The 26,556-nt window shown below is 42.5% G+C and overlaps 1 protein-coding gene across 10 annotated transcripts in view; it reads left to right on the top strand.

The window, feature by feature from the left end:
* The window catches only part of SEC31A (SEC31 homolog A, COPII component), a 73,319-nt gene that overhangs the window by 32,033 nt on the left and 14,730 nt on the right, over positions 1-26,556 (top strand). For 3 of the 10 annotated variants that reach the window (XM_020988411.2, XM_020988412.2, XM_020988415.2), the window contains exons 13-23: positions 2,241-2,279; positions 2,763-2,840; positions 4,138-4,213; positions 4,680-4,858; positions 10,549-10,675; positions 13,180-13,325; positions 14,020-14,193; positions 15,152-15,328; positions 23,448-23,540; positions 24,242-24,365; positions 26,045-26,365. In XM_020988411.2, coding sequence (XP_020844070.1) covers positions 2,241-2,279; positions 2,763-2,840; positions 4,138-4,213; positions 4,680-4,858; positions 10,549-10,675; positions 13,180-13,325; positions 14,020-14,193; positions 15,152-15,328; positions 23,448-23,540; positions 24,242-24,365; positions 26,045-26,365 — 1,534 coding nt within the window. The remainder of the gene's footprint in view (positions 1-2,240; positions 2,280-2,762; positions 2,841-4,137; positions 4,214-4,679; positions 4,859-10,548; positions 10,676-13,179; positions 13,326-14,019; positions 14,194-15,151; positions 15,329-23,447; positions 23,541-24,241; positions 24,366-26,044; positions 26,366-26,556) is intronic. The other 7 variants (XM_020988413.2, XM_020988416.2, XM_020988417.2 and 4 more) reach the window with 5 other exon arrangements.

Raw genomic sequence — 26,556 nt, forward strand, 5'->3', positions numbered from 1 at the left:
GCCTCCTGAATCCAGGGACAGTGCTCAATCCACTGTGCCGCCTAGCTAGCTGCCCCTTGGTGTGCCTTATGAAACACTGTGTCACTGTTCCATAAAAACATTGATTTAATTGAGTTAAGATTTAAAACGCTGTGTCTGTACTTTGCTTGTATGGTAAGTAAAGAGTTTATTTTCTTTTTATTTATTTTTTTAGAATTCATTTAAAATTTTTTGTATTAATTTATTTTGGCTTATCAACAATCACTTCCATAAGCTTTTGAGTTTTAAATTTTTCTCCTCTTCCCTCCTTGGCATCCTCCCTAAGACAGCATGCAATCTGATATTGGCTATACATATACATTCCTATTAAACATATTTTCACATTGGTCATGTAAGGAAGAATTAGAACCAATAGGAAGAACCACAAGAGATAGGAAACAAAACAAAACAGAAGGAAAAAAAGAGCCAACAGTCTGCATTCAGTCAGACTCCATAGTTCTTTCCCTGGATGTGGATAGCATTTTCCATCATGAGACATTTGGAGATGTCTTAGATCCTTGCATTGCTGAGAAGAGCTAATTCTATCAACATTAGTCATCGCACAGTGTGGCTGTTACTGTGTACAATGTTCTCCCGGTTCTGCTCACTTTACTCAGCATCAGTCTGTACAGGTCTTTCCAGGTTTTTCTGAAGTCTGCCTGCTCATATTTCTTATAGCACCATAGTATTCCATTACATTCATATACCATAATCTGTTCAGCCATTCCCCAGTTAACGGGCATCCTCTCAACTTCCAATTCTTTGCCACCACATATAGAGCTGCTATAAATATTTTTGTACATGTGGGTTTATTTTCTTTTTAAAAACAGATTTTTATTGAAATCTGTTATTTTTCTATCACCTAGATTTCCCTCATATTTCTCCCTTTCCTTCCCAGAGAATCATCCTTTGTAACAAGGATTTTTTTTAAAAAATGAAAAAGAGAAGGAAGAGGGAAAAAGTCAGCAAAACCAATCAACCTGCTTAAAAAATCTGACATTTTATGCAGTGATCCACACCTGTTGACCCCCGTGTATGTTGAGGAGCAGAGGCATTGTCTTCTCATATCTCTTCTTTGGAGCCAAGCTTGAAGAATCTGTTTCTAAAGAACACATACCCAAGAGACACCGATGTGATCATCTTATTGAATACTCTGATCTATGGGATGCATTCCCCATGCTCTGTAGATAGCTTCAGTGAGCTAGGGGGTATAGTGGATAGAACACTGGGCCTGGAGTCAGGAAGATCTGAGTTCAGATCCAGTCTCAGACACTTAGCACCTGTGTTACCCCGGGCAAGTCACTTAACTCGGTTTGCTTCCGTTCCTGCTTTGTATAATGGGGATCCACTGGAGAACGAAATGGCGAACCATTCCAGGATCTTTGCCGTGACAACCCTGTGGACAAAAGTCCGTGTTATTGGACTGAATAACAACAACAGCAGATAGATTCAGAAACTGTCAGGGAAAGTCTCTTCATTTTCTCGGTACCTTCAGAACCACTTGCTCAGAAACATAATTCCCAAGCCTTTCAGTTTGACATAGTGGGGTATGCCAGATTTTCACTTAAAATGACATTTGATAGCACTTCAGTTTTGACCAGTATGGCTAACTGGCATTAAATATTGCGTGGTAACCTGATTTTTTTGGTAAGTGATTGTTATAAGTTATGAATTTTCGATGGAGTAGGATGATACTTACATGTATTTTAGCTGATAGAAGATGAACAACAAAAAACGGGGTCATTGATGTATATGGGCTTATTTTTCACTTCTATTTTTTCTTCCAGTTTTAGCAGCATACTTGGGATTTGGGATTTGTGCTTAGGCAAATAGCTTGCCCTTTAAATCCTTGTTTCCTATTTTATTAGATAGGTGAGATATTTAACATTTATTAAGCAAAGTGTATTTAATACTATGTAGCCATTTTCTTTGGATTTGCAAAAAGATGGACACTAAATTAATATAAAGGCATATTATAGGTAGCCAACAATGAAGAAAAAATAGAAGTCGAAATGCATCCTGACTTCACAGTGGCAGTTTTATCTAATGCCAGTCCTTCTGGCATGGGCACCAAAAATGGATTGTGTTGTTTTGTGAACATCCTGAGAACATTTTATTCTCTGTTTCAACATTCAGGATTGTTTTGCCATTAGGAATGTAGTAAGAGGTGAAGTTTTTCCATGTATGCTACAAAATCTCACTTAATAAATCTTTTGTTTCAGATTGCTTTAGCTCTGAAAAAAGGAGAAGGGCCTGACCTGGTAAGAGAACCAAAAAAAACTTCTGTCTTTTAGTTTTTCGTCTTCCAGGGAAGAGCAAGATGCATTTTTTTCCCTCCTATTCCATCAATGACAAACTAAATCTTGCTTTGAAAAGTTTACTTCAAGGGTGTGATTCTTGATTAAGACATTTTATCTTGTTCTTTGAAATATACGAATTCTCTGTCAGAAGAGAGTACAAATTAGAATTTAATGTATTTGTGAGCTGAAGGTAGACTGAGGAATGGAATGAGAAGCATTATTAACTAGTTGTTATCACCATCACCATCACCATCACCATCACCATCACCATCTTTATTATGTTTTCATTGACAGTATTTTACTGTTTCAAATTTAAAATCAGTTCTTGTTGCTGCTTATGGGCAGGCCTGTTCTGAATATTTTTAGGTCTTCTGGGTTCCTTGTGCACTAATATTCTTTAACTTTTACATTCTTTCAACTCTGTGCTTATTTCCTGTGCCACAGGTTCTTAAAGATTCTGACCGGTTGGCACCAAGTGATGGTCAAGAGAGCCGTGCTGCTGAAGAGGACTTTTTTGGAGAGGTATTTATCTGTGTTGATTGTTAATTGTTGGACATGTGTTTGCAGAGTGCATCTTGTACCTGCCTAACTTTGCATACGCATTTTTCTGAGCCCTGTGCCACGTGCAGTTGTAGAGTTGGAGATATTTATGTGCTTAGCTTGAGGGGTTTGTGCCCTTGTGTAGCTGTGACCCTGCTCTCTAGAGTATATGTATCCTGAGCATCATTTGAACCAAGATTGTGGCCCAGGGGATACCCTAGAATATCGAAATGAAAAGCGGGAGATTTTATTCCACAATGCTTCATTGGCCTTAATTGTGAGGTTCCTAAGATCATAGCTGTAGAACCATAAGGAATCTTAGGAGTCATCCAGTCCAGCCATCCCTCATTTTGTGGATGAACAGGTAGAGGCCTGCAGGAGGTAAAGGACATCCCATGGTCACATGGCAGAGAAGGTGCGCAGTCTTCGCCTCATAAAGGCTCCGCCATCTTTTCTTCTCCTTGACATTTCACTCCTGGAGGGCCTACAGCGGACATCTAGTCCAGAGTGCACCGAGCTTTGCGTTGGTTGTCCTGCGGTTACGTGGCAGCGCGGGGCTGCTGAATGCCAGGAATGTCAAGGGGAAAGGGCAGTAATGTTTTGTCTGCTTTTAGTTTTATTTTTCCCTTTTCCCTACTTCATTTCATAGCTCATTACTTTGTCCCCTTATACAGACTGAATTTATTAAGGTCTCCTCTTCTTGCTAACAAGAGAATTTATAACTTTCATTGACTCTTAAAAATAAATGTTTGTTGATCTTCCTGCCTTTCCCACAGTATCCTTCTCCAGTTTGACACCATTGTGGGGAAGGGTTTTAAACACCAGACAAAAGGGCTTTGCATTTTTGCCTAAAGGCAAAGGGGGGCCAAAAGCTGAAGCTTCTTGAGCAGAGAATGGCAATGACAGGGACCGATAAAAACGATCACAATCATAGATGTTTCTTTTTCCCTGGATACTTTTCACTGTTATCAAGGATATTAGATCATTGGATCTTTGTTAGACACCCGCCGTCAGGTCTGCAGGTGAGGTACTAATGCCTTCACTTTACTGTTGAGGAAGCAGGCTCGCTCAGTGATTTGTCCAAGGTTGGAAGTGGTACTGGCAGCCCCATGGCCCACTTCGCCTTTCTCCCTGCACTGCCGCTAGGTGGCGTGTTCCTGGGGAGAGCCTGCTGTGCATTGGGCTATTGTGTGCACAGCCGTGTGTTTTTGTATTATCTGTAATTGCTGTGATCGTAGTTTTTTCCACTAAACCGTGTCCTTTCCCCTCTGTCTTTAAGAGCACCGAAGAGGGAAATCGAGAGACTGACATTTCTCCGTCAGCTGGAGGAACGTTTAACATTTCTGTCAGTGGAGGTAAATGCAAATGTGTTTTAATTTTCAGATAGAATTTAAGCATTTTGCTTTTTCCAGTGAAAATACTATTATTTCCTAACCTGAGAATTGTTGTAGTTGGCCTGAGGGAGAGAAGGAAGAAATGTCCATTGTTAGTTGATATGTTGTCATTGTTCCACAAACTGTTGACTTGTGGCCAGAGTCCCAGGTAAATCCTTATAGAGCTGTTTAAATATGGCCAGACCAGGAAAATATTTTATTTTTCATAAAACTTACTAAAATGTTTTCAGGAGTTAAAGAAACTCCAAAAATATAGATAAATGTTTCATTGTGTGTGTGTGTGTGTGTGTGTGTGTGTGTGTGTTTATGAGAGAGAGAATGAACGAGCCATATCATAATGTAGTTTCCCACATTGTCTTCAGAACACAGATTAGCTTGTTTAATGCTAAACCTAATTTAATTTAGTGGTTTTATTTCCCTGTTGCAGATATTGATGGCTTAATTACGCAGGCTTTGCTGACTGGTAATTTTGAAAGTGCAGTTGACCTTTGTTTACATGATAACCGCATGGCAGATGCCATTATATTGGCCATAGCAGGTGGACAAGAGCTCTTGGCTCGAACCCAGAAAAAATACTTCGCAAAAACTCAAAGCAAAATTACCAGGGTATGTATTTTTAACTGGATAAAAGATGAAATAAAATCTCTCACTCTCTTTCTAGTATGTGTCCTAATCAAAAGTGTATGTTGTGATTATTCCCTTCAAATCTTTTGAATTTTCTTTTTCACTTGAAGAGTAATACCAGTATATTAACATGTTGTAGGACTACTAATTTTTTTTTTTACATTATTTTGCCTTCCTTAGTACTAACTATGAGAGGAGGAAAAAAATCTCCCAATAGACAATTAAACTTCCTTGTTTTTAGCCCAAGTAATTTCAGTGGTGTGAATGTTTGTGTAAAATAATGATGAATGCTGTTGTAAAGAACAGGTCCCTTAGAAGCATCGCCTAGATGATTTGATCACAGCTCTGCGAGAAATTTCGCTTTCTTGTCCAGCTCTCCGTCCTACTCTGTAATTTCGTTATTGGTGTAGGTGAGAAGGGCAGAGCTGAAGGAAGGGGAGCTGAGTCTTTTATGGTCCCTGTTCCCCTTCGCTTGCATTATCAGTGACTGTGTCAAATATGCCTGTCACCTACAATTTATAAACTACCTTAATCCGCAAAGTACCCACCAAAACAGAAAGCTACACTGGGAAGTTCAGGGAGCGTGGGTAATTTGATGAAGCTACCCCACTGAGGTCAGAACAGTTCACTTTACCAGGTGACAAGAGCCTCGTCAGTGGTGTTTCAGCACAGAAGGTCCTCCTATAGATTGGAGAATACAGTTTTAACAGTTTATTCATTGTAGCTAAATCCCATTTCTTAAAATAACCTGGAATGCATCATAATGAAATTTGTCCAAAATAATGTCCATGCTGAACAAGCCTAATGTGAAATGACTTCCTATTTTTTTAGGGGTCATTTTCTCCGTGCTGCCCCCCCTGAGAATGTGTATGTGTACACTCAACACACATATGCATGCAAATAACACTAGAAAACTAATTTAAATTTTTAAAGTTTTGCTTTAAAAAGATCCCACCCCCTCGCCCCACCCCAATCATATGTCTTATTAGGATAAGCTCCTTAAAATGGTGCTATTTTGTGTATTGTCCAGAACTATTATAGGAAGTATTTTTTTAAACACAGCAAATTTTATTCATCTATGTATATGAACTTTTTAACAGTTGTTTTCATTATTTGACTTGTCATCAGTTTCACTTTTTGATAGATGTGGTCTCTCTGAAGAGGATTTTATTTCATCTGAAAAACAGATCTTTATTGATATCTTTTGTTTTTAAATCGCCTGCATTTCCACCTACCTCTTTTCCCCTATGAGAGCCATCCCTTGTATCAAAACATTTTCTAAAAAGAGTAAGAAGAGAAAAAATCAGTAAAATGGACCAGCATATCAAAAAAAGTTCCAAACCCATGGACCCCCACCTCTGTTTTGGAGCAGGGGGAAGGATCTTCTTTTGGTCCAAACCAGGTCTTATGTATAATTTTTCAACATTCAGTTGCGGTTGTTATGGGCGTTTTGTGGTGCTTTATCTATCTTTACATTCGTGTAGTCATTGTGTATGTTCTTTTCTTGCCTCTGCTTAACTTTGATTTTTCATCAATTCAAGTAACTTTTGAAGTTTTTCTATATTCATCATGTTAATCATTTCTTACAGCACAGTAAAATTCTTTTGCATTTCATTTTCATTTTTAGTTAATAATCATTTTGACAAACAAATCCTTTGTAACAAATCAAACGAGACAAACTCTTACAGTTGTCTGTATCCAGATATATTTATTTTGTTCTTCCTCTTGGCTCCATCACCTCTCTGTCAGGAGGTGGGTATCATCTTCAGTCGTCATGGCGGGTCATGACACCTGTCCGAGTTCTTAAGTCTTACAGAGTTTTTTATCTCCACAGTGTTATTGTTATTGCCTAAATTGTTGTCCTGGTCCTTCCCTTTCCTCCTCGTGGAGTTCTTACTGCACGATGGAATTCTGTTACATTCACATACCTTAATATGTTCAGCCATTCCTCTCTTGATGGGCAAACCTTTCACTTCTGGTTATTTTTCACTACCTAAAGAGCTGCTATAAATATTTTTGTTTAAGAATCTTTCTGGGCAGCTAGGTGGCGCAGTGGATAGAGCTCTAGCCTTGGAGTCAGGAGGAGCTGAGTTCAAATCCGACCTCAAACCAAACACTTGACACTTACTAGCTGTGTGAGCGTGGGCAAGTCACTTAACCCCAATTGCCTAAAAAAAAAAAAGTGCTTTCTTCTTTCTTTAGTACCTTTGGGTTATAGGCCTAGTAGAGCTATTGTTGGGTGTAACATGTGCCACAGCTTGTTAGCCATTCCTCCATTGGTATCTACATTATTTCTGGTTGTTCATGATGCAATGAAGAGCACACCTGTTGTGTATGTGGAGCCTTCCCTTCTTTTTGTCACTGACTTCCTTGGATTAATTCGCTAAGGGTGGAATCTCTGGCTCAAAGAGTGTAGACATTTTAGTTTTGTTTCCCATAATTCCTCTAAGTTGACTGGTCTCATCTTTTCCAATTTACTGTGAGATGGAATACCAGAATTGTTTTGATTTTTTGATCAATAATTGGAGCATTCTTTCAGGTTGTTAATAATTTGCCCTTCTTATTTTGAGAGCTGTTGGTTCATACCTTTTGACCACTTATCTATTGGGGAATGGCTTTTGGTCTTCTATAGTTTTTTGGTGTTCATATCTTGAATATTGAACCCTTATCAAAAAATTGAACCTTTTCCATTCGTGTCCTTGATCTGTTCTCTTCAGTGTTGTCCTTATCTATTGAATTCTCCTCACTGGGCAGATTCTTTTGACTTTTCTTTCTTGATTTCACATCATTCAGCAGAAGTTTTCCTATATTTCTCTGAATTAATCATATTCCTTGTTCCTGATGGAGCATTAATATTCCATTACTTTCACATGGAAGGCAGCTAGGTGGCACAGTGAATAGAGTACCAGGCATGGGGTCAGAAGACTTATCCTGAGTTTAAATGTGGCCTCAGACACTTACTATCTTTGTGACCCCGGGCAAGTCACTTACCCTGTTTGCCTCAATTTCTTCATCTGTAAAATGAGCTGGAGAAGGAAATGGCAAACCACTCCAGTATCTTGGCCAAGAAGACCCCAAAAGAGGTCACAAAGAGTCAGACATGGCTGGAAAACGACTACATTTTTGTACACGTTGTCCTTTTCTTGCTATTTGTAGCTCTGTCGAACATTGTCTTAGTAGTGAATGCTCTGGGTCAGTGGATACGAGCAGCTTGTGTGTTCAGATTGTTTGTCCAGAATGTTTAGACCAGTCCACAGTTCCAGAGACTGAATAAGCGTGCTTGTCTTTCAGATTACCCTCCAGTGATGAACTTTCCCATCTCTTACCATCATTGCTGCCTTGAGGGATGTGAGGTGTCTCAAATTGGATTTCTCTGATCATTAGTGTTTCTAAACATTGTTTAAAGTGATTTTGATCAGTTGTAGCCTTTTAAAAACCATTCCTGTCCCTTAGTCCAATAGAGGAGTCCTCTGGGGAGTAACAGCTCTTCCTGGTGTGCTTTTGTATCCCTTCTGTTTTTCATTTGAATGACAGACTTCTATCAGAGACATTTAATACATCTTCTGATTCTACTCAGGCTGCTTTTATTTGTGCATGAGGTCTTTGGATGTGATCACAGTTGGCTTCTCGTTCTCTCTTGTGGGAGGCAGTGTAGCACAGTGGAGTGGGTGCTGCAGCGGGAGTCGGAGGCCCTGAGTTCAGATCCTCGTCCTGCCACTCATTAACTGGGCAACCTTGGGCAAGTGCCGTGGCTTCTCCGAGCCTCAGTTTCCTCAGCTCTCTGGGGAGGGCGTCAGACTAAATGGCCCCTTAGGTACCTTGCAGCTCTAGATCTATGATCCATAGTTGTAAGTCTTCCATCACCAAGTCTTTACAATCACCATAATCTTCCACCAATCAGAGGAATTTCAGATTGTGGAGGTGTAATGCTTGCGGGTGATGCTGATATCAAGGGCATATCTGTCCCTGTATGTGTCTAGGAGGTTGATGATCTGGGAGGCCAAGATTTTGGAGTGGACCTACATGTCTCCTTTTGCATTGATAGAAATTTTTATGTAAATAGTTTACACCTCTGTTACCCCTTGATGAGGTGTTAGCAAGAGACAGGAAGATTTTCTTATCACATGAGACAATTGGCTGATAGCTGTAGAGAGCTCAATATCACATGGTGCTTGTTTGTTGATTTTATAAAAACATTTGATTTGGTAGAGTGAACTGTTCTTCTCAAGGCTTTCTTCCAACAGAGTGTTTTCCATGCTAGAACAAGAGAAATTATCTTTTTCTTTGATCCTCTAATCATTAATATCAGACAGAGCCTAAAAACAGGGAAATGAATAGTCAGAAAGATCTTGGCCACCGTCAGGGATGACGTCCATTTTTATACGAGTTGATGAGGAATTCCCTGTCGATGGCGAAGCTTCTTTGCTGAGTGCACGACACTCGAAAAATTGGCCTAACCATCCATACTGGAAATCCAGTTGGACAAACGAGCACCTACTATGTGTCAGTCAGGCCCTGGGGATGCAGGGACCAGGTGCCTGTTTGAGCTGCTCCATCAGTCCGTACATCATGGACTGCCAGAACAAATGGGGCGGAGGGATGAGCCCAGGCCAGGCCAGAGAGGCTCAGCAACAGGGCTGGCCGCCAGGGAAGGGTTTTGTCTGCTTCAGCAGCTCTGTGAAAGTCAGAGGTTACCCACCCCAGTGGATGAGTCACACTCTGAAGCGACGATTTAACGTGTTATAAAAATCGGACATGATTAGTCACTGCTGGTTGGTTGACTCTTGCTGTGTCTTGGCTTCTGCACCTAGCGACTTCCAAATGACTTGAAATGCACATTTATTATTGCTTATGCAAGGTCAGTTGGGAAGTTGAAGGAGTGAAAAAAGTAGCAAATGAGGTCTCAGAATTATTTTACTGAAGTTTTAGGTATTTATTCTTTGCACTGTCGTGCTGCAGGGCCTGCCAGGATTCCGTGGCACCTAGGCCGCCCTCCACGTCTCTTCTGGTCTTGCCGTTGTTCAGTAGGCATTTGTTTTCTTTCTCTTCCTGTTCTGGCTTCTCGTAAGGAGAGTAAAACATAATACCCTGATTATCAACTTCAGCTTATTTGTTCCATGTTCTTGCTTTTGTCATATCTTGTTTTGGAACTTGACCGTGTGGCATTAATCCACACTAAGCATGCACAGCCCTGTTCTGCTCCGGAGGTCCAGCTGCACTGGCCTTTTTTCTTCCTCCCACGTGACACTTCATCCCCTCCCTCCATGCTTTTGTACTGGCGGTACCTCCTGCCTGGAGTGTGCACCCACCCCCCAGTCCAACTCTTCCTTCATGATGCCACTCAAGCATCGTCTTCTCGTGGAAGCTTTTGCCAGTCTCCAAACCGGGAACATCCTCCCTCCTGAGCTGTCTTGTATTGGACATGGCCTGGATTTGTCTTTATGAACTTGGTATTTATGTGGTGTGTGTTTTTGTGTGAGCTCCTTGTGGATAGGGCCTGTCTCCTTTTGATTTGTCTCCCCAGTGCCCGCGCAGGACCTGGCAGGTGGGGGGGCACTTAATAAACACCTGACTGATTAATTGATTGATAGCATGTTGTTCCAAAGCATTAATTCTTGAGGATATGGGCACTTAGGAGGCATTTACTTTTCTCTTTACTCTCTCTTTCCAAGCTGATCACAGCAGTGGTGATGAAAAATTGGAAAGAGATTGTTCAGTCCTGCGACCTTAAGAACTGGAGAGAAGCTTTAGCTGCTGTGTTGACTTACGCTAGGCCAGATGAATTTTCAGCTCTTTGTGGTAAGAAAATGATCATTTCCTGAGCCTTATTAAGTGTCTTTGTTACTCTATATTATATGTTCTGATATGTGCATCATATGATTGTTATTATACATATAATATATTGTAATATGTCATCATGAGTTTCCTCTTCTGCTCCTCCACTTTTCTCTGTCCTCCTCCCCGTCCTCAGCCATCTTCTCTTCCTTTGGCGAGGTCTTAGCAGAAGAGATAGCCATCCTGTCTGCCAGGGTCGACTGTATGTCCTCTGAGGCATCTCCTGAGCCTTAATTCCACCTGTCATCCTTTCTCCCATACACTTTCCATTTCCAGCTCTCCTGGCCCCCGGATATGCCCGTCTCCCTTCCCCCTTCAGTCCCTGCATCTGTCTTCCTCTCCCCTTCTCTTCAGCACCCGCAGGCTCCTGTGTGAGGAGCCTCTGCTTTCTGACCACCCACAGCCCCTCCTGCTGTGCTTTGCATACACATAAATGCTTAAGAGCGCTGGGGAGTGGAAGTGACCGCACCGCTGACTTCCGCACACAGCCTCTTCCCAGACTTGTGTTCCAGCAGGCCGTCTCCCAGGCCACCTGGTCCAGCTCCGCTGCTTCGCCACAGGACCACCACTCAAGGATCTTCTGGGGTGCAGGGCGCTAGCTGACCGACGAGGGGGCAGCTCAGGCCTGGGCGGCTCTCGTTGTTAGGAAGCTCTCCCTCTGTGCTGCGGCCCCTGCGGCCCACTGTGGTGTGGCCTTCCGCTGTGCACGCTATGAAGTCGTGTTGAGGTTGCAGTCCAGGGAAATCCCCAGGTCTTTTTCCACATGAATTTTTGTGTAGCTGCAACCATCCTCATCCTCTCCTTGGGCAGTTGGTTTCCTAAAGCTCAGTTCCTCTGCTGGGCATTGATTTGGTTTGGGGGAGGGTGGTCCATCCTTCCTCTCTCTGCAGTGATTGGCTTTCTGACTTTGATTCCCTTATGTATGGCACGCTCTCGCCAGACTGAGCAGCTTTTGCTTCTGTTCTCTGCTTTGCAGCTTCCGTGACTCTGTACTCGTGCTATTCCTTTTGTCCAAACCCTGTTCCTAACCCTGACCCAACTTTCTGTGTAAAAATCCTACCCCTCCTTTGAGGCCCAGTTCAAATGGCTTCAGATAGCTTTCTGTATCAAAATCTCCCTTGGGGGTCCCCCAGATCAGAGTGGGCGTTCCCTCCCGTGACTTCCGTAGCCCACCTTTCATTTGTACACAGAGATCAATCCATCTCAACATTGCACGTGTAGGGAGTGCAGTGGTGTGGAAACAGTAAGAAGAGACCAGGTGAATTCAGGCTTCGCCACTTAGTGTGTGGCTGCGGGGTCACAGGGACATCGAGGACCCCCCCTGAGCCTTATTTCCTCATCGGCAAAATACTGTCCTACCAGTCTCATAGGTTTGGGTGCCTGAGTGAGCTCCTGTCCATGAAAGCTTTGTGAAGCACCCCAGAAGTGCCGTCTGTTACTGTCACGTTCTTTTTTTGTGCTATGCTCATTCTCATTGGCTGGGCTCCCTCCCAGATTGGAAGCACCTTGAGAGCAGGGATGGCATCTTACTCACAGCTGCTCCATTCTCTTGTCTGTACTGTATGTGGCAGGTGCTCAGTAAATAGCAAGTGAATGTTGAAGCTCTGGGTAGAGATGTGTGGGTAGAGGAGAAATACATATTTAAAGGAAATGAATAATGTACGCAGTCAAATGTCTTGTGAACTTTTTTATTATACTCGATTTATTATTTATCTTGGGGGGGTTGTTTTTCCTGCTATTCATGAGTTATGAAGATTCATCTTTTAAAATTTTTAAAAATTTGCTTTTTCAATCAAGCATAGAAACCATTTTTAACATTTGTTTTTTAAAATTTGAATTCCAAGTTCTCTCCCTCCCCCTCCCCACTCCTTGAGAAGACAAGGACTTTGATATAGATTATACGTGTGAAGTCATGCAAAACATTGCCACATTAGCCATGTTACAAAAAAAACATACCCCCCCCAAAAAAAAACCCAAGAAAAACAAAGTAAAAAAAGTGTACTTCGATCTGCACTCAGACTCCATCAGTTCCTTCTCTGGAGGTGGACAGTATTTTATATCCTAAGTCCTTCAGAATTGTCTTAGATCCTTGTGTTGCTGAGAATAGCCGAGGCATTCACAGCTGATCAGAAGATTCCTCTTCAACAGCAACAACAACAACAATAATAATAATAGCTAGCATTTATATAGCACTTGACGTGTGTTACCTCATTTGATGTTCACAACAACCGTGTGAGATAGGTGATGTTATTAGCCCCATTTTATGAATAAGGAAACTGAGGCTGAGGGTTAAGCAACACCCATGTTGACCCAGCTGCTGAGTGTCTCAGATGGGACGTTTACTCTGCTCTTCCCGACTCTTGAGTGCAGGACCCCGTGTACTGTGCTGTGCTGTGTCTGCCTTCAATTTGTAGAGATGTTCTTCCAGTTGGACTGCCTGTGGATCATTTGCCTTTTCTCCACCTTAGATCTGTTGGGCACCAGGCTTGAGAATGAAGGGGATCCCCTCCTGCAGACGCAGGCATGTCTGTGTTATATTTGTGCTGGAAACATAGAGAAACTAGTAGCGTGTTGGACCAAAGCCCAAGATGGAAACAGCCCCTTGTCACTTCAGGTTAGTGTCTGTTTAACGGAAGGTACTGATGCTGTGCACTCTGGGTATTTTTAGGAAAGGGCTTTCTTTCCCTTTTTAAAGGAATTTTTTCACAAGCACTTGATGAGTAAAATCCTTTCCTGTAATATTTTAGTTTGAACTTTGTTTTTCTTTGTGGGATTTTATTTCTGGGTGGAGTCATTTAAGAGCCTCATTTGTTGAAATGCAAATATTTATTAGGAGTTTTGTGTCAGCTTATGCGGAAGAAAACAATCGTGGTTCAGTTTTAGGTTGCCAGATTTGTGAGATTGCCAGATATGGGCATGAGGTATTTTCAGCTGAGACATTCCTCCTTCTGTCTTGAATGGCAACACGGAAAACTGGAAGTTAGTCTAGCCTATCCCACCGGTGCAGCTCAGATGGCATTTCGCTTTGGCCGCCCTTGGAAGAATCAATCCCTCTGGGGCATGCTTTCATTCCAGTGCCTTTCTTCTTCAGCCTTGAGTGCCTACTTTGGTGCCCCACTGGTGGTCACTGACATCTTTGCCAAGCCAAGTGTAGGTGAGGCAGAGGCAGAAGGCATGGCCAGCCAGGCCTCAGTCCTGTTAGAATAGTTAGGCTAGAGGGTGATGTGAACCCTTCAGCTTTGAACTGCATTTTTGATAAGGGTGTTAATCCTCTCCTGTGCTTTGTGTCTTCATCCGCTTTCCTTTAGGATCTGATTGAGAAGGTTGTCATCCTCCGCAAGGCCGTCCAGCTCACGCAGGCATCAGATGCCAATGCCATTGGGGCCCTTTTGGCCGAGAAGATGAGTCAGTATGCCAATTTGTTGGCAGCCCAGGGCAGCATTGCTGCAGCTCTGGCTTTCCTCCCTGCCAACACCAGCCAGGTGAGTGAATCTGACTGTCTTTCCTACCTTTCCTTTCTATGAATGATTAATTCTTACAGATGGGACCCAGTCGTAGATTTAAACTGCTAGTAGGGGATGAGTTCTGAAGAAAAAGAGGCACTTCTTCAATGTTAAAACAGATCTTGCTGACCCCATGTGCTGGGTTGTGTCTGTACCTCCTGGGGCTGTGCCAGAGGAATAGAATATCAGTCAGCAAGCGTTGCTGAAGCGCCAGCTGCAGTCGGGGCCAGACCTGGGCCAGGAGTTGTGGAAACACGTACAGAGAGTGGGGTGTTCTCACATCTCAGGGAGCTCCCACTCTGAAGAGGGAGAGAACAAGGCTGTGCCTGTGTCCTTGCAGAGACAGGCACCACGGAGGGGCAGACTGGCGGGATGGCTTTGTAGAGGCGGGGCGGCAGGTGTGTTCTGGCAGCAGAGGGATGATGGGCTGTGGGAGGGAAGAAAAGGAAGGGGGCATCTAGGCCAAGGCGCAGAGATGACAAGAGCACACCCGCATGGGAAGCCTCCCCCAGTGTCTGAAGGCCCAGGTGGCAGAGGAAGGGCCTCAGTGGAGGAGGGTGAGGATGCTCTGCTGGTTAGCGTGGGAGAAGGAGTCATGTGCATTAGAATCAGAAACCTTTACTCTAAAGCTTTTATTTCTTACAAGCTGTGCCATTATTTTTCTGAGGAAAGATATTTGGAGTTGTTCAGAAGCACTCTGTGGCGTTTCTATAGCCTTAGACTGGGACCCTTAGTTTCTACCCCTTCATAGTCTCTTTTCATTCCTTTCTCTTTTGAAGACCAGCTTATCTTGAACCTGAAAGCAGGTGGTAACATCTCTTTCCTTGGCTCATCCCCAGACTCCAGACACATTGTGTCATTAGGGCCAGAGTGGTCAGCCACTTGGGTAGGTAGGTTGTGGACCAATCACTCGTTTTATTTCCTTGTTTCTTTATAGCCAAATATTGTGCAGCTCCGTGACAGGTTGCGCAGGGCACAAGGCGAGCCTGGGTCAGAGCAGGGAGCAGCCTCTCGGCCTCTCTATGACAGACAACACATGGCCAAAGGAGGACCTGGGCCTGCTGCAGGCCAGACGCCGGGGCCACGGGCTCCACCCCAGCAGTATTATCCTCATGTAAGTAACTGGAGGCCCTAGGATGGGCTCCCTGTTTCTGACTTCTCTTCAGCTTGGAGAATTCTGTAGGTGTTTATCATTTAGCCTCAGTGGAGGAAGGTGACCTTCTTTAATTGAGGCGCGCAGCAGTCAGTCCTGTTGGACATTTTTGTAAATTGCTTGTAAAGCCTTATAAATGGTGTTTGTGGTATTTGTTCTGGAAAAAAATGCCCCAATTTAGTCAAATTATATATTCTTAGGTATAAAGTAAACTTTAAATTCCTTCTATGATCTTTCTTCATTTTTCCCTTCTTAATTTTCCTCTAGGTCAGGGATTCTTAACCTGGGCTTTGACGTTTGGATTATATCAGGGAGCCTTGAATGGGGAAAAAATCATAATTTTCACTAATCTCTGAAATTTTTCATTTTTACCAATTATGAATTTTTTTAAAAAACTCCTTCTGAAAAGGAGTCCATAAATTTCATCAGACTGCCAAAGGGGTCCATGACATAGAAAAGGTTAAGAACCTCTGCTCTAAATTATTAAGCATGTAAGGTTGTACATTTTATTTTCAGTCGAGTTAGGTTACAAAGTACAGGTTGACAGTCAAGAAGTTAGCAAATTAAAGGTAGCAACATGGTGGCTAATTTGAGTGGTGCTTTGTTAAGTGTTCTCAATCTTTGTGGTGCTAATAATCATAATCCTTTCCCTCAAGGAGCTAAAATTATCTTTTGAGGGATATAGCATGCAAACAGACAAATAAGTACAAGACAATAAAATACTAATAGCTACAGAAGTCATGGCATGCTTCCTGAAGGCTGTGGCATGTAAGATGAGCTGTACGGGGAGCTGAGCCGTCTCAGTGATTAGGAAGAGAGCTTCTCCCAGGCGTGGGGAAGGTGAGGAGGGCATCATAATAGTGGAAAAAAGAATGAGTATTGAAGAAGGCCACTGTGTCAAAAGACCGAGGCTGATCTGTGATAACCTTGGAGATGGCAGTTTCAGTCAAATGGTAGGATTAGAAGCCAGATTTCAAGGGGTGAAGACGTGAGTAGATGGTTAGGAAATGGAGACACACATGGGTGGCTTTTTACAGACGTGTGGCTATGAAAGGGAGAAGAGATAGGATGATAGGGAAGGGCACTTCATGGTCACAAGAAGGTTTTTTTGTTTTTTAGGATAGGCATACCTGGGCATGTGTGCTTGTAGGCATCAGGACAGCATCGAGTAAATGAGATCTGTAATCATTCAAAAGAGTTTGACTTTCCTGTCCACATGGAAAAAACCAAGCAAAGTAAGAGTGCCTGTTGTTTAAGTAGACTATGACAGGCAGTTAACTGGACTTAGAGCTGGCCTGCAGACACACAGACTGTGAGTTGAGCCTTCTTACCTTGGAGAAATTGTGCAGTGGCTTAAAGCTTTTCCTTGGCACAAAGGCCAGCGATATTATATGCTGTGAATCAGCCTGAAGAGCTAAAGTTGTGTAGCAGCCAAAGGAAAACAGAGAAGCTCATGGTGGGTGCGAGTAGAATGCAATACGTCATCTGCAGACAGACAGGGCAGTGGTGTAACTGGTGGTGTCATCCAAGAGAAGCCTGACTCACAGAGGTGGGCTGGCCACTTAGCAAGAGGGGATGGCCTGCGTGTCCTGGCAGGATCCATGCAATGACGCAGGCCCTATAGGAAGTTCCAGACCGTCGGTGGACGGTACGCGGAAGAATAGGGACAGGAGCTGCTCAGGATGGCACGGCCCAGATGGATTGTAGGCTGCAGTTTTGAAGGGAGGGCCAATATCTGAGATCACAGATTTAATTCATTTTAGCAAAACTTTCATCAAATGGTGGCTGTGAGCAAGGGACTGTGGGCAGCCAGGCCAAAATGACGCAGTCCTTTCCCTCAAGGGTCTTGTGTAACATGGACATCAGTAAATACAAAGCGCCTGCAAGGTAATTTCTAGAAGGAGAGAGTGCTGGTGTATGTGGATTGGGAAGGGCCTCATGTAGCAGGAAGCTCCTGAGTTGGGCTTTGAGGGAAGCCAAAGTGCATTTCAGGTTTGGGGGAACCGCTTGTGTGTGGAGGTGGGAGATGGGACATTCTGTGAACAGAGAGTGTGAAGGGAGTAACAGGAGGTCAGAGGGAGAAGCGCAGCTGAGACGGGATTAAAGAGATAACAGACTGGAGGCAGGAAGACTAATGGGAGGCTGTTGCAGCCGCCAGGGTCAGAGAAGATGAGGACCTGGATTAGATTCTGACTTTCTTGAGTGAGGAGAAGGGTAACGAATGTGAGAAGTGTTGTGGAGAACAGCCAGCAGTTGGGCGGCACCTTTTCTTCTTTGTGTCCTTGGTGCTCCACATGCTGCCTGATGCATAGCAGGTACTTAATAAAGTTTAGGGAAGCCTAGTGAAAGGGACCTGGACTAGGCATCGGAAAATTTGGGTTCCAAATTAGTCATGTGATGATGGGCAAGTCATTTGTGCCAGCGGAGCCTCAGTTTCCTCATCTGTAAAATGAAGGGGTTGGAGCAGAAACCTGTGATCGCTCCTATCAGTTCTGATCTTTTGTTCTCTGGGAACTTTCTCATTTTATCCTCAAGACAGTCTGGTGAGGTGAGTAGCATAGGTACTGTAATCATCCCTGTTTTAGAAATAAGGAAACAGATGAGAGAGGCTAAGGGCCGAGGGTTGTAAAGACATCTGTCAGGTGGCTGAATTGGTGCAGAATTCTGGGGTATCGATGGGCCATTGTGTGGGAGGAGCAGGATGAAGGCTGGAGGCCCGTACAGAAGCGCTAGCCCCGCTCAGGGATGGCAGGCCGATGGGGGCCTCCCTGGTGGTGAAGAGCTTTGGACGTCAGGCGGAGAAGTGGCTATTCCGTCCTCAGAGTAGCAGGGAGCCAAGGGAGCTTATGACTTGGGGCAGGCCCCGGTCAGAGCTGTGCTTGGGAAGGACCCTGTGGGGTCTGTGTGGAGGATGGATTAGACAGGGGCAGGCTCAAGGCCGCAGAGGCAACAGAGGGGATCTGACTGACTGTTTCCAGGTTCTCTAGTTGTCCTTTAGAAATGGAGTAAAGTACTTACAAATATGTGTTTTATAATGTGACTCTGTGTTTTGTTATGTTAGTATCTAAGTGGGAGTCCGTAAATAAGGTAAGTAGTTTAATTATAGCATCAAAACAGTTTTTGCTGGCTGCCTCTTAGAAGCTGATGAACTTTTTAATTATCAAAAACTTTTTATGAGGGTTAGTGTAACTAATAACTTAATCACATTTTGTACATCTGTATCATCCTTGTACTTAATTGGTCTAAATAAGTCGTCTCAGGTTTCAAAACAGAGTGACCTTTTGTCAGGAAGGTTTTAGAGGAGCCTCCCACACTGGCAAGGTGCTGTGGATGAAGCGTGTGCAGCGGGCTTGGAGTCGGGAAGAAGTGGCTTCAGTTCCTGCTGCACGTGCTGGGGCTGCACGACTCCAGGAAAGCGAAGGCATTGAACTCGACGGCGTCTGGCCAGCTACCTGCCAGCTCCCAGTCTGTAATCAGACTTTGATAAGGGGGTTACACTGGGTGCCCTGAGGCTGCCTACCACTCTGAGATCTGTGATTTCGTGTGAAACACAGAAGGTGTTTCCTGGTTTTCCGGATTGCATGCTAGACGGGGAAGAGTCTCCAATGTCAGTGCCTGGATGTTGTCTGCTGTTGCTTTGCAGCATGCAATAGCTTATTGCTGGAGCACCGTATCTTTTTAACTGAATTGCTGACTCTACTCTTTGATGATGATGATGATGATGATGATGATATCAGTAATAATAGCTAGCATTTACATAGTGCTTAAGGTGTACGAAGTAGTTAAACACGTTATTTCATTTTAATCTCATAACAACCCTGGGAGGTAGGTGCTATTATCATCACCATTTTACAGTTGAGGAAACTGCGGCAGACAAAGATTAAGCATCTTGCTCAGACTCACAGGGCTAATAGTTGTCTGAGGGAAGATTTTACCTTGTCTTCCTCATTCCAGGTCTGGTTCTCAATCTGCTGCACCACCTGTCACAACTTTTCACTACTCTTATCCTTGTGGAAATGTACATTTATAAGATCCTACCACTTCCAAGGTGGTCATCCTTCTCTTTCTAGCAGTTTTTTTTTTCTGGTAGAGAATTTTTGGTTTTCTCATATTTTTGAATTGTGTACACTTAAAAAAAAAAGGCAAATCTCATTGTGAATGTAATATGAAAGTTGAGTGGCACTTCAACCACCGTGCAGTCTTATCAAAAGGCTGTCATTTTTGATGACAGTATCGCTAACTTCCTATAAAAACCACCAGTGTTTCATTTTCAGACAAGTTTGCTGGGCATTTTCACCAGTATATCGTACAGCCATCTCAGACTCATCATGTCCAAAATGAAAACCCATGGTTGGGCTGGATGGAGGGAAGAGAAGAGGAGCAAGGAAATTAAAACAGGTCTTTGAAAATATAGATTGCTAGTGTTGAAAAACTCACTTTCTTTCACCACATTTTTCTTTTTTGGAAGGCTAAGGGACAAGGAACAAAGAAGAAAAAGAAAATTAAGGTAGGCTAGAGGAAAATCATAGTGGTCATAACTGTTAATGGGAGCTTGATGAATGCACTCTTAAAATGGAAGTGAACAGCACAATGGATTAGAAAAGATTCACTCAGAACAAGGACGAGGGGTGGCAAAATCTCCTATGTTTCAGTGACTGGGGCAGACAAGGTGACAGTGAAAATGGGCACAAGAAAAATAAATAAGCTGGAGAAACTACAGTATTCTCAAAGCTATGCTAGATAATAAACCAGTATTGATACTTAATAGATATGTATTAAATGTCATGGTATTTAAATCCTTAAAGAAAAAATTAACCAAATTGCAGGGAGAATTAGAGAGTAAAGCTGTAATAATAAGCAACCCAAGGGTATCTTGTTTACATTTAAACAGATCTGACAAAAATAAATAAGAAGGACCTGAATAAAATTTTTTAAAAATTGGATATGATACTGAATGGAAAAAGAAAGAAATTTATATATGTCTCAAACTGGGCATGACACCTTTACAAAAATTAACCATGTTTTCAGGGCATAAAATCTTCACAAACAATTGAGGAAATATTAAACACATCTTGTACTGACCATGGTACAACAAAACTTATATTTTATAAAGGGCCTTTGAAGAAAGGACTAAGATTAATCAGAGACTAAGTAACTTAATACTAAAGAATTGTTGGCTGAAAGAACAAATCATAGAAACAAAATGTAATTTTATTTAAGATAATGACAGCAATGGGACAATATATCAGAATTTTGGGGACGCAGCTTTTAGCTAAACATATTCATCAACAAAAGAAAAAAAAAAGGTCAATAAATTGGGCATGCAACTAAAAAAAGTCTTGAAAACCAACAAATCAAAAAGCTCCAACCAAATACAAAAATAGAAATCCTGAAAATCAAAGAAGAGATGAACAAAATTGAAACCAAGAAAACTTGTCAGGAGCCTCAGATCAGCTTGGAGCTAGAAGTACTTTAGAGGTTCCACCATCAAGTCTAATGCCCTTGCTTTGCAGGTGAGGATGTTGAGGCTCACAGAGGTTAAATAATTAGCCCAGATAACATAAGCAAAATAACTGAGTCAGGATTCAGATTGGTAAAGTTAGGAACTGATTTGAGGGTGGCGGTTGAGGGACAAAAATAAGATTGTTAAGCAGGTGTTAACTCCTCTGGTCAAAATAGGAAGAAAGAGTGGATCAAAAATGTAAAAGGAGAATTCAGAACAGTTGAAGGTGAAATGAGGACAACTGTCAGAAACTGTTTTGAAACCAGGTATATGGCACTAAAACTGATAATGTAGATGAATTGGATAGATATAAAAAAGATACAAAACATTCAGATTAACAGAAAAAATAGAGAATTTAAATGACCCAGTCTCAGAAAAAGAAATTGAACAAGCCATAAATGAACTCCTGAAAGACCATAGGAATTAATGAGAAAATTCTCTCAAACATTTGAAGAAAATTCAAAGATGATATAAACTGTTTGGAAAAATTGGTAAAAGAAGGGATTCTTCCAAACTTTTGTGAAAATGTATAGCAGCAAGCTGTCTTAAATCAAGAACCAGCATTATATGTAACGGAGATAAATAGAAATCTTTCTAAGAAAATGAAGGGTATAGCAAGGATGTGTATTATCACCACTGTTATTTGATATTGTGCTAGAAATGCCAGATACAGCAATATAATAAGGAAAAGAAATTGAGGGAATCACCATAGCAAAAAGAGGTAACAGAAGTGTGGTTTTTTGCAGAAGAGTAGATGGTCAGTCCAGAGTACCCAAATGAGTCAAATAAAAAAATCAGTTCAAAGAATAATTCCATCAAAGTTGTAGTACGTAAAATAAATCCAAATAAATTATTAGCATTTCTTTGTATTCCTTCACCTCCCCCCCCCAAAAAAAAAAAGCTCAACAGGAAAAGATACAGAAATTTCATTCAAAACAGCTAAAGAAGTATAAAGTATTTGGGAGTCTGTCTAACAACTACAAAGCAGTGATTATCAGAATTTTCATATTGGTTAAAATGAAAAGATTGCTCAGTGGAGCAAGGGAACATAGTAGAATAGTGTTAATAACTTCTAAGAGCCCAGCCTCTTGGGTAAGGGCTTGCTCTTCAACAAAACCTCCCAGAAAAAATAGATTGCCTTCTGGCAGAAATTAGGTTTAGACCAACAGCTCACACCACAGAAAGCTCCAGATGGACACATGCTTAAATAAGAAATAGCCTAAATTTTTTTCTATTTCTTTTTTTTTTTTCTGGCTAGGCAATGGGGTTAAGTGACTTGCCCAGAGTCACACAGCTAGTAAGTGTTATGTGTCTGAGGCCGAATTTGAACTCAGGTCCTCCTGAATCCAAAGCCGGTGCTCTATCCTCTGTACCACCTAGCTGCTTCTAAATTTTTTTTTTCTAGTGTGACCTTTTACATTTAGGTTATATATCTGAATTGGGCTTTGATTCTGAGCTTGTATGTGGTGCAACATGTTAATCTAAACCTAATTTCTGTCAAACTGCTTTCTCGTTTTTCTAGCAATTCCTGTCAAGAAGGGGAGGCCTTTCCTCAGTAATTTATTGGGTTTGTGAAATGTGGAGCTGTTATTTTCACTTGCTTTCTCATTCTGTTCCACTGATTTGCTTTTTTGTTTTCTAATTTATACCACATAGCTTTGAGGTCTGATAAAACTATACATGTGGGACTGTGTTCCCATTGTTTGTGATTTTTTATTATTTCCTTTAAGAGTCTGTATTTTTGTTCCTCCGTCTAAATGAATTGTTATTTTTGTTAGGTTTTTAAAAGATCCCCTCGATAATTTGATATACCCCTAAGTCAGTAGATTAATTTATGTAGTGTTGTCATTTACCTTATATTGTTACGGTTTATTCATGAGCAGTGATCGTTAGTTATTTGCCTGCCTTTCTTTCTGTGCTGTTTTGTAGTTGCACTTTTATTTTTAAAAAGAAAAATTAAGATCGCTCTCTTGATTTAGCTTATGTTGGATAAAATAAGGAGAGGAGTGTGGAGTGTTAGAGAGTACATTTCTGGGATTGGGGAGAACTCGGGGTTCTAGTCTTATCTCTGACATTCTCTGGTCAGTTTCCTCATATGTAAATTGAAGGAGTTGGGTTAGGGGACCACTCGTCTTCCTCCCTAATCTTTGATTCACCTTTTAATTGTGGTGGAGGGTTACGAATGGCCATATTACTTCATGTAACTTCATTTTTTAAAAAGTGACCTTAAAAAATGTTTACAGGCCTAATTGTAGTGGCATGACGAGTGCTATTCTGATGCTTCTCTCTCACGTCCCTGTTCAGTTTTCTTTTGTCCAGATGCTCTCTTTCCTTCGTTCTCTTGCTTTTCCTGTATCCTTAACCCGTATCCTTAGGTGGCAGTTTTCAGTGTGCTGTGACTTAGGTTTTGCCATTGATTTTTTTTTCTTTTCATTTTGCTTTCAGAATCCCAGCTGCACTCTGAGCAGTGGCTTTCATCCATGCAGTTCTGCTTTGCATCTGGCTGTTCAGTGCCCTTTAGGTTTTTTTCTTTTTGTTTTTTATTTTCTGTGATTGGTATTTCTTTGTTTAATTCAGGTTAGAATTGCCCCTACTGTCACTACCTGGAGTAACAAAACTCCTACTGCCCTTCCCAGCCATCCACCTGCAGCCTCTCCCTCTGACACACAGGTATAAGCTTCATTATTCTTCTTTGAGAGATCTTTGACTCACTTAGATAGATTCACCCAGGCTCTCTTCTTTGACCCCGGTTTGCCTGTTTGTTGCATCTTAATGCTTTTAGGAGCTAAGAACTTGGTTTTTAATATGATTTGTTTCATTTCCTCCCTAACCCTCTTCTCCCCCTGATAAAGTCTCATTTAAGTTCTGGGTACAACCTCCCGTCCAGGTGACTGAATCTGAAAAAATGTTAGCTTGTGGTTTGAATAGTATCTGTCCTCTGACAGCCATCACTGAGGATCTCTTTTGAACAGTAATTCTTAAAATTTAAGGGAAGCAAAAGTTGCTTTTGTGGCATTTAAATTGACCGCTTGAGTCGGGAGTAATGACCAGAGAGTGAGAGATGGAAACGTCACTGGCCTATGTGACAAATATTGCTGCTGTTCTTCCATTTGATGATGCTCTTATTTACTCTCAGCTTCTAGTTGCCCTTCACTGAAACAGTCACTTGAATTCTCATGTTGCAATTGCTCAGAATGCCTGGCTCCTGAATCCTGATGTGATAAAGCAGGAGGTGGCGTGTGCAATAACATAGTGGTGCTTTTGCTAATGGAAGATTTTTATTGCTGCGAACCCAAGGCCCCAAATGAGAAACCCAGTTACGGGCTCATGATACCCTTGATGCCAAACCCAGCCTTTCTCTTGTTTCCCAGGGAGAAAATCCTCCGCCTCCAGGTTTCATTATACCGGGACCTGGCAGTCCTAATATGGCGATTCCACAGTCCACCTCTTCTGGCCACATGTTCGCACAGGTACCATCTTATCCACAGCCACAGAGTAAGTAGTAATGCCTCAAATGCCCTTTCCCCAGCATGACGTGACCAACTCATTGCCCACTTTCCCTGTTGCTCCAAAGTTGTCTGTAGTCTGGTCTGGTCAGGTGAAGAAAAGACTGATCCCTGTAAGACTCCTTCAGTCTTTGCTTGACTGAATCCCCGTTTCCTTAAAAGCAGCATGTCAGGGACTAGTGGCCAATGAGTCAGAGCACCAAGACCAAGGGATCGAGGTAGGGTCCTGTTCGAAGCCCACTCTGATCTCTCATGATAGCGATCTAGTCATCCCATGGTTCTGATACAAGAAACGTTTCTCCAGTAGTGCTCTCAAACTCCGATAGAAACAGGGACCGCCGATCTGAACGTGCAGATCCAGCAGGCGGGCCTCATGTGGACTTAGTTTTACAATGTCATTGCATTTTAATTCATTTTGTTAACTATTTCCCAATTACATTTTAACCTGGTCCGGGCAGCACTCGTGAGTCTTGTAGTGGCTTCTAGGCCCTCGGTTGTAGTGCTGTTCCTTTCCTCCAGGAGAGAGGTGAACACTGAAGGAATGACATTTGATTCTTAGGAAGTGACTTCTCTTAGAAAGGTACCCACTAGAGCTAGAATAATGGCAAAAGCAGAGAGAAGTTGATCAAGAGGGGATTGGGGGAGGGGATTGGAAGGAAGAATATCAAGCAGAGAACCAAGACAAAAAGGAAGATGATTTTTAAAATTCCCAAAAGGGATGAAAGCTGAAAATGAGGCTTTTGTCATTTATTTAATATTCCTTGGTAACAATGGGTGTAAACTAGACCTTATCTAGCCCCTAAGTATTTCATTCGTACCCTCAGAGTGTCACTGCGTAGTGTTACTGTTCATGTTGTCCTTCAGTATGTAGACTTTGGGAGGTAGATCCCAGCGTGCGTAGGGAATAGAGGAGCTGAGACTGTGTTTCCTAGTTCTCAGTTAACTTGCTTCCCTAATCGAAGCTGAAAACATCAAATAAAAAGCTCATTAAAAGGCAGGCTTTTGTTGTTGCTGTTGTTTGTTTTAAAATCAGCCAGCTCTATAAACACAGAATTTAATCCTAACAGTTGCCTTGTCAGTTGTCAGCAAAAGAGAGTTGTCCTTGGACCCAGAACCGTGTCTGCTCTCCACTAAAGGATATGATTATTCTCTTGTATTTTGGAGGGATGCTTTTTAGCGACTGTGGCTGCCACAGTACTGATCTTCTGTCGAAGGCCCTCCTTATGAAAGAGAGGTCTTGCAAGCCAAGCCTTCCCTAGCTTTTGAGTGGAAAGACTTTGATCACGTGTTCTATCTGTGTAGTATCCTCTGGAGACCAGGAGATAGCTCTATAGTCTTTTTTGCTACCTTCCCCCTCCCCACCCCCAAAAAAAGCAGAGGAAAAGGTAAGCTTCTTGCAGCTCTCAGATTTAGTAATTAGATTTTTTTATAGCCAGGGTGAACTCGGAACCTGCAGGTTTCAAGTTTTTTGCCTAATGGCTTAAAAAGAGGATCTTTGATGATCTGTTTTTTAAACGTATGTCACACGTTAATTTTATAGTGATATTGCAGTGTTATGAAAGAGAGGAGAAGAAGTGTGAAGGAGAAATACTCATTTTTATTTTAATGTTGGGGGTTTTGCATGACCTGGTAAGTAACACATCTCTCTTTGTTCCTTTTTTCACGTAGCCTACCAACCAGCTCAGCCGTACACATTCGGAACGGGGGGACCGGCGATGTATCAGCCGCAGCAGCCCACCCCCCTTCCTGCTTCCAGTGCTTACCCTAACCCTCCTTACGTGCCCTCTGCTTCTTCCCATTCTGGGCCGCCTCCGGTCTATGCAGCACAGCCCCAGGCCTCGCCAGATGCTCCCAGCTCTATGTCTGCTTTCCCTCCTCCCCCTTCCGGAGTGTCCTTCCAGCATGGCGGGCCAGGTGCTCCGCCGTCCTCCTCCGCTTACGTCCTGCCTCCAGGATCCACAGGTGCGCTGCCTGCGTCCCAGAGAACAGGTCTGCGCTTGGTTCGCCTGCCCTCCCCCTCCCTCGGCTTTGTCTTGTTTCCTGGGGGTGGGGGTGGGTTCTGATTTTTAAAAAACTTGGGTTGAATGTGAGGATTTAGCCATAGGGCTCCGGGGTTTATTCTCCCATGTTTCTAAAAGCAGACTCTTCCCTGTAGCTGCTCTAGTCCAGTTCTGTGAAGT

Source organism: Phascolarctos cinereus, unplaced genomic scaffold (assembly GCF_003287225.1).
Source record: "Phascolarctos cinereus isolate Bilbo 61053 unplaced genomic scaffold, phaCin_HiC Scaffold_9;HRSCAF=440, whole genome shotgun sequence".
Taxonomy (NCBI): Eukaryota; Metazoa; Chordata; class Mammalia; order Diprotodontia; family Phascolarctidae; genus Phascolarctos; species Phascolarctos cinereus.